This window comes from Nansenia antarctica (genome assembly GCF_963989245.1).
Source record: "Nansenia antarctica genome assembly, chromosome: 9".
Classification (NCBI taxonomy): Eukaryota; Metazoa; Chordata; class Actinopteri; order Argentiniformes; family Microstomatidae; genus Nansenia; species Nansenia antarctica.
This window is the reverse complement of record NC_137679.1, coordinates 29,923,688-29,937,945: the sequence shown is the minus strand read 5'-3', so window position 1 is coordinate 29,937,945 and position 14,258 is coordinate 29,923,688. Positions and strand designations below refer to the sequence as shown.

The window sequence follows — 14,258 nt, the reverse complement described above, 5'->3', positions numbered from 1 at the left end:
AATGTAATTAATAGAAATGCATTTTTCTTGTGAGGATTTATTACTACTTAAAATGCCTAAAATTAGAATAAAGTGCACCACACCAGGTGGAGTGGGAAAAACAATGTCAGAGACTGGTAGACAGTTATAGGAAATGTCTAATTGAGGTTATTCCAGCCAAAGACCAGGTATTAGGGCATAGGATGTCCTAAAACTTTTTCCTCAGTAGGAATTGCCATCATTGTTTATTTTTGTAAAATTAATTATAACAAAGTTCAAATGTCATTGTTTTTGGTTCCAAAAACCTTTATCTATAGATATTGTTTGAAAGAAAATATTGATATGTCCATATTTCTTAAAAAATAACTAAATATTTCAAGGGGTGTCGTAATTTTTTCACTAGACTCTATGTGTGTGTATGTGTAGGGAGCTCTACTCTCTTCACACTGTGAGCCGTGTGTCTTGAATTACTGGATATTTTGTCCAGAGTGCATGTCCCACATGTTGGCCTTCTTATCACAGCCCTAGAACACACACATGGTACATACACACCATGTGACTGAGATAGGTAGATAGAACAGACAGAGAGACAAGGGGTAAGGGAACAGTCAAACATTCACACTCTCACAGACAAATACACGTACACACACTCTCCACCTAATGAATTACCACTGAAACCAATTTGGTGACAACACTGCCCTCGTGTGGTGGACACAGGGAGGTACAGGCCACAGGGGGAATGTCCAAACACGAGGGTGGCACACACGGTTGGTTAGACATGTGCAAACTATACATGCCTCTATGGACATACATGTGGAAATTACAGTCCATTATGTGTCCTATGAAGTTCAGATAAGGCACTTTGAGCTGTATGGTCCCAGTAAAGCCAAGGGGAGTTTTATATAGAGTGGGTTCGGAAAGTATTCAGACCCCCTTACATTTTTCACTCTTTGTCATATTGCAGCCATTTGCTAAAATCAATTAATTTCATTTCTTTCCTCGTTCATGCACACACAGCACCCAATATTGTCAGAAAAACACAGACTTGTAGACATTTTTGCAGATTTATTACAAAATAAACACTGAAATATCACATGGCCATAAGTATTCAGACCCTTTGCTGTGACACTTGTATATTTAACTCAGGTGCTGTCCAATTTTTCTGATCATCCTTGAGATGGGCCTACACCTTCCTTGGAGTCCAGCTGTGCTTAATTATATTGATTGGACTTGATTGGGAAAAGCACACACCTGTCAATAGAAGACCTTACAGCTCACAGTAAAGTCAGAGCAAATGAGAATCATGAGGTCGAAGGAACTGATTGAAGAGCTGAGAGACAGAATTGTGGCAAGGCACAGATCTGGCCAAGGCTACAAAAAAATGTCTGTTGCACTAAAGGTTCCTAAGAGCACAGTGGCCTCCATAATCCTTGGGGAGAAGAGCCTTCGTGAGAGAGGTAAAGAAGAACCCAAAGATCACTCTGGCTGAGCTCCAGAGATGCAGCGGGGAGATGGGACAAAGTTCTAGAAAGACAACCATCACTGCAGCCCTCCATCAGTCGGGGCTTTATGGCAGAGTGGCCCGACGGAAGCCTCTTCTCAGTGCAAAACACACGAAGCCCGCATCGACTTTGCCAAAAAACACCTGAAGGACTCCCAGACTCTGAGAAATAAAATTCTCTGGTCTGATGAGACTAAAATCGAACTTTTTGGTCTTAATTCTAAGCGGTATGTGTGGACAACACCTGGCACTGCTCATCACCTGCCTAATGAATGAATGAATGAATGAATGGTCTTTATTGTCATTGCTATAGTACAGGTACCAAACAACGAAATTTGGGAGGGGTGGCTCCCCTGGTGCTAGGAAAGAAAAAAACAAGAAAAAAAACAAGAAGGGAAATGAGCTGGTTTACATAAATAAAGGCTATGTACACTATCCACTATACTGTACAGATAGACGACTAGGGTTGTCATATTGCACATAGTGTTATTGCACATTCATTTAAAGTGTCGCAGTTTGCAGGCTTGAAATGTACATATTTGTGCCTCAGCACTACACCTGATTTTTTCAATCCAGCAGCTGCCATCAATCCGTCCAGACTGTCCAGGGCCCAGAACCTAGGTCTTTGCTGTGTTCAGGGCCTGGATGGCCCTGGGGTAGAAGCTGTGCTTCAGTCTGTTTGTCCTTGCGGCCATGGTCCTGTACCGCCTTTTCGAGGGCAGCCGGGCAAAGTGTTCGTACCCAGGGTGGGTTGGGTCTCTGGAGATCTTGGAGGCCTTCCTGAGACAGCGTGTGTTGTACAGCTCTTCCAGAGAGGGGAGGGGGGCGCCGGTGATCTTCTGGGCTGTTCTCACGACTCTCTGTAGCGCATTTCTCTCCGCGGTTGTGCAGCTGGAGAACCAGTTGCAGATGCCGTAGGTGAGGATGCTCTCCACTCCGCCGCGGTAGAAGGCCACCAGTATCTCCTGCTTGTTGTGTTCCTTCCTGAGGACTCTCAGGAAGTAGAGCCGCTGTTGTGCCTTCTTGATGGTGGCTGCTGTGTTGTTCTTCCAGGACAGGTCATCCTGTATGTGCACCCCCAGGAATCGGAGGGCTGAGACTCTCTCCACGCTCTCTCCGTCGATGAGCAGGGGCTGGACCTCAGACTTCTTCCTCCTGAAGTCCACGATGATTTCCTGGGTCTTTGACTTGTTCAGCAGCAGGTTGTTAACCTTGCACAGCTTGCTCAGCTGCTCTACCTCATCCCTGTACGCCGCCTCGTCCCCCCCCGAGATGCAGCCCACCACGGTGGTGTCGTCTGCAAACTTTACGATGGAGTTGCTGGGGTGGACGGGGGTGAAGTCGTAGGTGTAGAGATTGTAGAGGATGGGGCTTAGCACGCAGCCCTGGGGGGACCCAGTGCTGAGTCTGAGGGCTGTGGAGGTGTGGGAGCCCACCCGCACCCTCTGGGGGCGGTCGGACAGGAAGTCCTTGATCCATGCACATATAGAGTGTGATAGTCCCAGGTCTAGTAGTTTGGTCACTAGCCTGTCTGGAAGGATGGTGTTGAAGGCAGAGCTGAATGATTGATTGATAGCTCAGAAACCTAAAAATATGGTCAATATGACCACAATTGTCACAGAGACATACGCTAATGTGTGCTCCTAAAGTTCTCCTAGTTGCCTACATTAGAAAAAATAGACTAGAGTTAGTCTATAAACACCTGAGATTAATAGGCTTAAGTGAACCAATATACTGTATAGGATATAGCCAGATCAATTACTGTGGATTTTTCCTGTAGGCTATGTCAAAATAAGTGCAGCAGCCTTTCACACTTTTATTCCCAAGTAATCTATTTTTATTGGATTGTATTAGGTGTTAGCATATCTGCAAAACATATCTAATATTGATAATCTGACTCCAATGTAATTATCACTATGTGCAAATAATTGTTGAGTTTGTGCTGAAGTAGTGCAAGAAAGGTCAAATAGAATGAATCAAATCAGGCTTTAATAATACTGTATACTTAAACAACTATTTTAAGGCGAATACTTAATAGAGAAATGTTACATCCTAATAGAGAGAGAGATTCAAAACAATGCTACTCACAACATGATGATATCACAACAGGACACAGGAAGAGCTTTTCTCTGACCTCTGCTTTTTATATCACTCTAAAAACCACAGTATTTAAATTAGGAGCTGTTGATAAGGAGACCGAACCACAATCAATATTATTACATCCAAACTGATGACATCACAGCTTTGACACCTCAAGACATTCCACAGGGCTCAGACATTTTCCTCCAGGGATGGTAAATGTAAGATTAGGGCAGAATTTAAATTCTGCCACTGTAGTATCAATCACAAACATAAACAGGGTAATATGTCTGAAATTGTTGGCCTCCCATGTAATCTGAATAGTGTGTGTAGACTCCCCAGAGTACTAGGCCTGAGAGTTTAGTAGGCCTACAATATCATGTTTTTAACCTGATTTTCAAATTGATTTAAAACTGATTAATTAACTGTCTCATAATGCATCATTACATTCCTAATCCTAACCATAGAGGAAAGAACAGTTTTATCTCAAGATCATGTTATCCATGAATTACATTCAGTCATAGCTGTCAACATTAGGATTGGGATTTGAAAATAAGGGATATTTTCCAAAAGATATGGGAAAATAAGGTATAGTCTAAATGTAGGATACCCCTTACATTTAGACAAGGGGATACAGTCAATCAACCACCTGCTTCAGTGCAACAAGAATTGGGTTAACTAGTTCCTACAAGTAAGTGACTACAGGTGGTCAGAATCCGATACCTGGTTGAAAGTAAAATACGTTGAACATCCCTGCATTATATACATGAAAACACAAAAGGGCATATACATTCAGGATTTATTTATACATGACTTGACACCATGATGTCAATGGGAAAAGAGCAACGCAATGTTACGAGATTTAAAATGTAAGAGATAATCGAGGCTGCGTTCGTAAATACGCTGTGGAAATCTGATCAGCACTCATGGAATGCCTCTTGTCCAATCAAATTACTTGGTCCCTTTATGACGTTGCACCTAGTGTGCGTTCCGGCGCTCTCAGAGCAAAATTACGAACGCAGCCCAAGAAACGAGAGGAGACAAGTCAACTCCGACATGGATGTCTAACAAGTGCCTGCCTACCATTCACATTTTTAACATACTCCAAACATGTGTTCAATTATATTATATTCACCTATATATTTATAAATACGGGAGATTTACGGGAAAATATTTAAACGGGAGCACAGCGGGAAAGAAATGTAAAATACGGGAGAATCGCGGGAAAAAACGGGAGGGTTGACACTGACAGGTATGCATTCAGTATGCAACAACGCAAGCTAGCTACCTCGACATTAGATAGAGGAAATGTTTGAGCGCGGGGTTTCTAACAGGATCATAGAAGGATCCGCAAGAGTGCGCCCAGCTCAGTTTGATCTACTCAACAATTATTATTCCAGCAGAAAATCACCAGAGCAGCAGAGACGAACCCTTCGCGGCAGCCATGCTGACCACGGTGTGTTCATGGGCATTTCTACCTGGAAAAGTGAGCTTCAGAGTGAAGCTCTATGCTTTTTTGTTTGCCATGCCTACCGCCATTCGAAAACTTCCTGTCGTTTACTGAAAGCTATAGAGGAAAACAGTGAACGGTGAAGTACAGGAAGCTGTCCAAATGTAGGGTTAGATGAGACACCCTGGTTATCAAAAATCCTCAGAGATAACGTTTTTATAGTATACGTGACGTCATGAGCACACCCCCTTATTCCTTAAAAGGAGCGCAAAATGTATGGCTGCCTAGAGACAAACTCAAACACCAATATCTCCCTCAGAATAAGGCAGGAATTTAAAAAAGAACCCCCGATCATTTATCAGTATACACAGTGGAGCTGCTAGGAATTCTGACAGCATTGGAATGGTTGGAAGAGAACAGGGTAAATAATGCATTAATTGCTTCGGACAGCTGGGCAGCATTGTCTAGTATTAGATCTTTGAAATCTTGCAGACAGGATGTTATTTTCAGGATTAATCAGTTAATTTATGGAATATATAGCACAGATATGACTGTTGGCTTTGTTTGGGTTCCTGCGCATGTAGGGGTAGAAGGAAACGAAGATGCAGATATATTAGCTAAGCAGTCACTTAAATCAGAATCAATAGAAATGGATATTCCACTGTGCAAAGCTGAGGTAAAATCAATCATTAAAACACACATGCAGGAAATATGGCAAGAAGACTGGAACAGAAATGAAACAGGAAGACATTTGTAAAACATTCAGAAGAAAGTTGGAATAGGAAGTAGCTGGCAGGAACAGGAAATAATTCATTTCCCGGCTTAGGATAGGGCACACTGGACTCAACAGCACACTATACAAGATAGGGAAACATTCAGATGGAATGTGTGATTACTGTAATAACCTAGAATCGGTGCAGCATGTATTACTGGAGTGTGAGGAATATGAGGAGCAGAGAGGGCGGCTGAGGTCAGCAATTCATAGGGCTAAATTGGGGTTTACTGTGGAGAGTTTATTAGGAAGTGCAATCAAAATGGACAAACAGGTAATTCAGTATTTGAAAGATACTCAAGGCCTTTCTGGTCTGTTCTACTGATTAGATTCAAGCCAACAAAACATCTGCATGTGTGTAGTGTGTCTGTGTACATGTGCTAAGGTATGTAACAATTGGACTAAGTCAGGGTTCAGAAGTTTAAATGCATAAACACAATCATATTTTTTGAACTGTTACAGTAAACTGTTGCATAAACACGTCATTGGCACGTCCTCTTACCATAGATGGAGACAAGTCAAAGAAAACAAGTTTAACTTTATAACATCTCACCCTGCATTACTGTGTTTTGGATAGGTATGCGCTCTGATATGTATGCACAGCAGTATGAGGAACAATCAGAAGCAGTAAGGACCAGAGATTCTCTTTTGGCCATGCCAGGGTGGGCAGGGAGACACTGGGGGGAGGACTGACCATCGACACCCTGCCTCACACCATGACACACTTAGTGGTGAGTGCCGCCATGGAAGCGGTCCAAGAAGCTTTGTCTGAGTAGGATACATGCACACATGTGTGTGCATGTATGTTAATAGGGGAATTTGCCTTTTGATGTGTTGAATGTTTGAGTTGTGGTAAAGACTGCCTCCTTCTGGCCAAATCAAATGGCACTCAGTCGGTTCAACCTTTCTGCTGAAAATTCCATGACATGGTCAATGTTATTCTAAGGTTTCTAGAAAGGTTTCTTAACTTATTAAGTGTGCGCCCTGAATTGTGTATAACATCCTCTCTACCTGCTTGCGCACCATTCATTCACCTCTATCATCCAATCATCTCACTTTCCCTCTTACTCTTTCCACAACTTACTCTTTACTTTACTCCCCCAGCCCCAGGTATTACTCTTTGCGTAGTTTTGGCCCTGAGGACCAACGCACACATGAACTCTGGGTAGACATGAGCGACCCCCAGCATGGCTGAGTCAGAATGCATGGCATCTGTCCAACTCACACACACTCTCTCTCTCTCTCTCTCTCTCTCTCTCTCTCTCTCTCTCTCTCTCTCTCTCTCTCTCTCTCTCTCTCTCTCTCTCTCTCTCTCTCTCTCTCTCTCTCTCTCTCTCTCAGTCTCAGTCTCAGTCTCAGTCTCAGTCTCAGTCTCTCTCTCAGTCTCAGTCTCAGTCTCAGTCGGAGGATGGTGCAATAGCTTGGGAACAGGGTGGACTGGCCAGATGTTTGAACTCAGTTGGGGGTATAGCTCAGTGGTAGAGCATTTGACTGCAGATCAAGAGGTCCCTGGTTCAAATCCGGGTGCCCCCTCATTTTCTCACACATATCTGAAATAAACCATGAAACCTTAAATTAAAATGGATTTGCAGATAGTCTGGGATTAGGCATTTGATTGAGTAAACTGCAGCTGGAGAAGGTCCATTAGCTACGACATAAGTAATGCCATTTCTCAAACTACACAACTGCGAACATAAAATATTGTCCTTACCATCTGAAAACCTTGATGATATAAATTGATATACAACCACATAAAATGATACATATGTATATCTGAGTGAGCTGAAATGGTATTTATCCATAAATTCTCAGTTTTGCAAACTCCTACTCATATTGTATCTCTCTCTCTCTTTTTCCCTCTCTCTCACTCTCTCTCTCTCCCTCTCTCTCTCACTATCTCTCTCCCTCCCTCTCCAGAAGGTTGCCCTTTCATTTGAATTTCCTTTCTATGGACATTACCTGAGGCAGATTACCATAGCAACAGGAGGTACAGTTTATTATTCTTCATACATACTGCACCTGCTCAGATGGAGTCACTTGTGATATTGTATGTGTTATACTTTCTACTTTACCCCTCTACAACTCTGACCACTCACCTCTCACCATCCCCAGGGTTTATTTTCACACACTGCGTGCTGACAGCAACGCAGTACATCGCCCCCCTTATGGCGAACTTTGATCCAAGCTCCAAGGAGTCTTCTGTGCAGTACCTGGACAATGGTGAGTTGTAGGGTGATGTTTATAAAGGTCTTGTTCTCTGTTTAGCTGGGCTAACCCCTCTGTGACCTGTGTTAACCCCAGGTGAGGTGTTTGTCATATTTTGTCCACGGCTTTCCTAAAGTTCTAGGAAACTGTTTCCAGTTGCGTGCTTTATTGTTGGGTGTTAGGGGTATTATGGTGTCAAGACTGCCATCAGTATCTGAGGAGAAATCTAACCTATTGTAAGTCTATACTTGGCCCCTTGGTTCATCCCTTGCCCCTCAACCTGAGCTGCACTTTTCTCTCATCTTGCTGAACTGGTAGGAGAAGATAAGGAATTAGGGCTTGAAGAAATAATACCTTCTGTAGTGGCCTGAAGGTTCACCTTCCAGGCTGCCCTGCACCGCACAGGAACCATCACCTTCAGCTATAGAGACGTGAGACAATCTTTCACCATGTACACTTCTGGGCTTCACACACCAAATCTGGGAGACTTGCTCACATATGTCTGTTTTTTTCGGTCTCTGTCTCTCTCATGCTATTGGTCAGATACCTTTGTCCGTGGAAGTGATAAGTTCTGCTCAGCACCCAGTGACGGCAGGCTTGTCTGACGCATTCATGGTTCTCTTGCCCTCACCACAATCCTCAGGTCAGCAGCGAAGGGGTTCTTCTCCAACCCCACTAAAATCAGTCATCAGATACTGAAGTATTCTATTTTATTCTATTCTATTCATGTGGACAGTCAACCCCAGTTCAAAGGGTTGTATCTCTCAGATACTCAACTTCGGACTATCTATGAGTACCATCGGGTGGAGATTGATACAACAAAGATCACCAACCGTTCTGCCTTTGAGTTCACTGCACTGCCGAGTAAGTTCCTCTCTAGTGTCCACTGTCCATCTGTCATCATAGTCCTCTCAGACATTTCACCCAATCACCCAAAACCGTAGAAATGGTTTTCAATAGCTTGTTGTGTGTACTGCCAATCACCCTCACCCAGCAACATAGCCACTGTCTCTCTCTCTCTTTTTCTCTGTGTGTCTGTCTCCCCCCGTCCAGCCTGTCTACAACACCACAGCTGTGAGCTCTACCTCTCATCCAACCTGACCACTGGCTGTCGTTGGTGCCATGTCCTCCAGAGGTGAGCAGGAGAGGAGTGGACACCCATCTGCATGTTGGAGTTTACGTTCGCTTGTGTATCACGTCCCTCTGTTTCAGGTGCTCAGATGGAATGGATAGACACAGGCAGGAGTGGCTGGACTATGCCTGCTCAGAAGAGGTAAAGTTGCACAATGTGAATGGTGGTTCACATACTGTACATCAAATGCCTCAGAGTTGAAGTGTAATTTATTTTCTATTGGCAGGTCAAAGACGTTATTTGTGAAGATCATTCTAGGAGAGGACATGATAGCTCCATTGGTCCCTCAGTTGCCTCAGACTCTGAGACCATAACCTTAAGCACACTGAAAGAAGGCCCTGAAACTGAGGGTGAGTCAAGGAAGGATGTACTTATGTGAGAGGTTAGGTCTGCATCTACAGTACTGAGCAAGAACAATGATGCTACAGTAGAACTCAAGTGTTACGTTTTTCTCTCTTGCCAGTGTCGAAATTAAAGTAATAAAATGACTAGAAATTATCATCACTACTGTATATAGTCATAATGAGGTTTGAGTATTTACTACTGCAGTTGCTATACTACTCTAACCTATCTTAAATTTGACATGCCTGCAGATGATACCAAGCGTCTTATTCTCTATAATGGCAATGGTGGGTTGATCTTTATTCTGTTTGAATCATGACTATGAAGCTATGTGACAATACCATGATTCTCTTGTCTCTCTCTCTCACCCTTAGACATGAAGACAGGCCCCCCGAGGCAGCAAGAGGGGTCAAGTCACACAGGTGTTATAGCAGCGGGGAGCTAGCTCGCGGTGTTCGGGTGACAGCCAGGGCGCGTTCGTAAATACGCTCTGGAAATCTGATCAGCACTCACGGAATGCCTCTTGTCCAATCAAATGACTTGGTCCCTTTATGACGTTGAACCCAGTGTGCGCTCCGGGGCTCTCAGAGCGAATTTACAAACGCAGCCTCAAGTTCAATACTCGCGACACACACGGACTGGTCCAGTTTCACTAACCACTGTGTAGAGTAGTAGACGCATCATTTCTACTAACACAGTAATATGACTACATGATCACACTAGTCTAGTCGTGTTTAAGCCCACGTTTCACTCTGTACTCCTAGACACACACTGTCCTAGTCACACACACTCCTAGACACACACACTCCTAGACACACACTGTCCTAGACACACACACTCCTAGTCACACACACTCCTAGACACACACTGTCCTAGACACACACACTCCTAGTCACACACACACACTCCTAGACACACACACTCCTAGACACACACTGTCCTAGACACACACACTCCTAGTCACACACACTCCTAGACACACACACTCCTAGACACACACACACTCCTAGACACACACTGTCCTAGTCACACACTGTCCTAGTCACACACACTCCTAGTCACACACACTCCTAGACACACACTGTCCTAGACACACACACTCCTAGACACACTGTCCTAGTCACACACTGTCCTAGTCACACACACTGTCCTAGTCACACACACTGTCCTAGTCACACACACTCCTAGTCACACACACTCCTAGACACACACTGTCCTAGACACACACACTCCTAGACAAAAAATAAATAAAAAAGGACCGTGAAAATATTAAAATAAAAGTGCATGTAACCGTTTGTTTGTTTTCATTAAAAGAGTCGTATTTTAGGTCCCAGGGCAGCAGGAGTCATTCATTTTGACGTTGCATTTTTAGCGCCACCTGCAGGAGTAAGCACTTCCTACTCTGCTTGCATTGCGTTGCATTATAAGCACTTCTCTCTCTGCTTTCCCTCGCGTACATTCGAATGCGTGAACATGTATTTTTTATTTTTTTCCGATGCCTCAGCCCGCTGTTTAATGTGGCCAGGGTAAGCATGCTTACAGCCAATCAGTAGTTCTTTAATTCCGATAAGAGCTACTGATTGGCTCTTATCACTTTCAAGTTCACTTAGCATTTCACCTCTCGCCCGGCAGAATAGCTTATGCTAGCTAGCTCAAACGATCTAAATAATAATAATCAATAAGGATAACTTGCTTGATTTTGTGAATATGGACATTACTGTCAGCGACCTAAAGGGATTTCGTAGACTGGACTGGACTGGAAAAACAGAACTACTGGCTAAATGCCGCCCGAAGCCACCGCTCACCGATCTTCACACCCAGAAAGGGAGAGTCGCTAGGGGGTTCCAGCAAGCCTGGTATGAGCGGTTTATATGATTCGCGAGGCTGGTGGCGATCTGTGCTTGTTTATATGGTTTGAGTACTGCTGTGCTGCTGGTTATGGGCCTAATGTCGCTGTCCGTGCCAGTGGTTCTGGACCAAAAGTGTTTGAGAGAGATAGAGAGGGAGGGTTTGTGATGTGATGTCAAGTGCCTGTGTGACAAAGTGTGAAAAGAAAGTGTGTTGTGAGTTTACTATGGAGGATGGAAACGGTGTGTGTCTGTGTTGTGCATGTGTGCGTTTGCGATGTTGAAACTGGACTTGTAGATTTCAGCAGGCTGGCTACTTGAAAAGATCTTGGTTAAAAAAAGATTGAACAATGAGCACCCCTGATATAGTCGAAACTGGCAAATGTTTTTTTTGTTTTTGGTAATCTGATCACAAAGTGACACTACAGTTTATTAGCGGGTTCTAGGGCATCAAAATTGCATTTCCTTGAAACTGCTCGAGAAAAAGCTAGAGGGAGGCAACCTGAAGCTGAAGGAACAACACGCCTACTTTTGGCAGGTGCAAGGACAGCTGCTTGTCACAGGACTTGACTGGTGTGACTTTGTGGTGTTTGCTGAGGAGGACATGCTGATCCAACGGATCTATAAAGACAGTGGCATTGCAAACACCATCAGAGAAATGGCAGACCATTTTTTCTGCGTTGATCGCCGCCAAATCAAGCACATTGTAGAACACAGCAACGGGCCATCTACGTGTACCACCTTGAGAGAGAGAGAGAGAGAGAGAGAGAGAGAGAGAGAGAGAGAGAGAGAGAGAGAGAGAGAGAGAGAGAGAGAGAGAGAGAGAGAGAGAGAGAGAGAGAGAGAGAGAGAGAGAGAGAGAGAGAGAGAGAGAGAGAGAGAGAGAGAGAGAGAGAGAGAGAGAGAGAGAGAGAGAGAGAGAGAGAGAGATTTTTCAAAGTTTGTTTGTCAACTGTCATAGGCCTAAATCACCTTGGATTGAATTAACAACCTAGTAATAATAGGCTAATAATAATAATAATAATAATAATAATAATAATAATAATAATAATTACCTTTCACAGAGTATTGGCGAGCCATTTGGTCAAGGACGTCAACCCCTACTTTTGTTGCCGTTTTGCCTGAATCCCTCCCACACTTCAGCCATGAGCGCAAACCTGTCGGTGGTCAACCGGGAGCGTCGGGTCTCCTTCCTGTCAAAGCGCAGGAAGCGCATTATCCCCCGAAACCGTTTCCGAGATAATGTGGAGTTGAAAAAGGCATTTCCCCATTTCTCCGACCAGAAACTTTCCATTTCTATGTTTTTTCCGCAGTATGCACCCCTCACATATAGCAGAGCAATAAATGCCTTCAGCTCAGCGACTGAGACATCCCAGGAGGCGCGCTCTCCACTATCTCTGCGCGCTTCAGCCACTGTACATTCTCGGATGTGCTCCAACATCACCCTATCACACAAGCATAAAAAAGCAGACATTTTGTCGCAAATCTTACGCCTTGCGTGTGGTGTGGGGCCAGGTGATTCCGTGAGGACGTTTTGACATTGCTGTCTCCCCGTGCCTCTGCCAGACTCAATGGCAGTCCATCGAGTGCCATCCCTCCCGATCGCTGGCTCTGTTGGGGCTGGCTCCGTTGGGGCTGGCTCCGCAGCACACTCTGAATAATAAGAGATAATCCAAATTAGCCTACTTTGAGACTGTTTTCACAATAAAGAGTGATTTATAAATACAATTTATTATTTTGATTGAGCCCGTGGTGCGAGCCTATTGTAAGGCCTTTAGAAAATCTTGAAAAGCGCTATAGAAAAATTACGTGTTTGGCATTTAGCAGACGCCTTATTCCAAAGCGACTTACAATCGATAATCGACGTTATTATTATTACAACATTATTATTATAATGCCGCCCTCCAGCTATGCCCCCACGCCACCGCAAAGCCTCTAAAAAAACACCTGCTGTCCCTCATAAGCAGACCCCTGTTGAACTTTCAGTCCCTGCTCCGGTTTTACGGAGCCGTTTTGGACGGGTGATCCGGGCCCCGCAATGGTGACTGTTCTCAATTATGGTGAATTCTGGGGGGAGGTCTGTAGTGGACAATACTATGATGTAGGATGTACATAATTCACCTGTGTGTTTGGTTATGGGGAATTGTGTGCGGGCACTTTAACGCCGGTCACTGGGGTGTGACGTATGGGGTTACAGGTAACTATGGAAGGCCATGCTCACATAAAACGGCACGTCTCCACACGTCTCCTCTAGGCGTCAATTCCACACGTCGATTTTTAACGTGTCTACGTAGACACGTCGATTTCAACGGGCTGTTCCATTCTACTGATGTCTGGGTGTTAGGAAGGATTCGGAAGCCTTTTGTGGTTTAAAGGCAGTTGGCAAACAGCTTTTAGGTGCATTACCAGTTAACTTTATAATAGTTACCTTTAGAACGATGATGCTGTTTAAACAACAAAAGAAGAAGAAGCAACGAGGACTGGTAACATTACAAGCAGACATAGATTTCGAAATCTATGTACCGTATGTTTGTAATGTTACCAATCCTACCACTAGGCGTCACTATGCCATATATAATGTATATTCTCATGTATATACACATATAATTTTGCTTTCACTTTAGATTAAAGGAGAGATAGATAATACATAGAGAATTGTATGAGAAAAACAATGGTCCAAACAAATAAAGATTTGAAAAATTATGATAACCATCTTATTGTCTTAGTTTAATGTCATTTCAATACTGCTTCAATACTAACGTTGAAATTACAGTCTTAAAACAATAAGTACATCGAAAACATATACACAGAGCATGTATGTTTACACATGTAAGACAAAGAAAATAAAATTTGATTTTTCTATTGTCCCCTATTTCCTGGGGCTCATATAGATTTGACTAATTAGTAGATTAGATTAGATCAGCAAATGTCTGTCCAGCGATTGATATGAA

General features: G+C 43.6%; 1 protein-coding gene across 1 annotated transcript; it reads left to right on the top strand.

The window, feature by feature from the left end:
- Positions 1-6,043: 6,043 nt before the first annotated feature.
- Positions 6,044-12,978, top strand: LOC308165521 (plexin domain-containing protein 1-like; the record flags this gene model as incomplete). The annotated part of the gene is made up of 11 exons (XM_080539672.1): positions 6,044-6,055; positions 7,702-7,768; positions 7,894-8,008; positions 8,360-8,417; positions 8,530-8,629; positions 8,755-8,850; positions 9,040-9,121; positions 9,199-9,259; positions 9,345-9,468; positions 12,451-12,566; positions 12,874-12,978. The coding sequence occupies 11 exons, from the start codon at positions 6,044-6,046 to the stop codon at positions 12,976-12,978; spliced, it is 936 nt and encodes a 311-aa protein (XP_080395798.1).
- Positions 12,979-14,258: the final 1,280 nt, after the last annotated feature.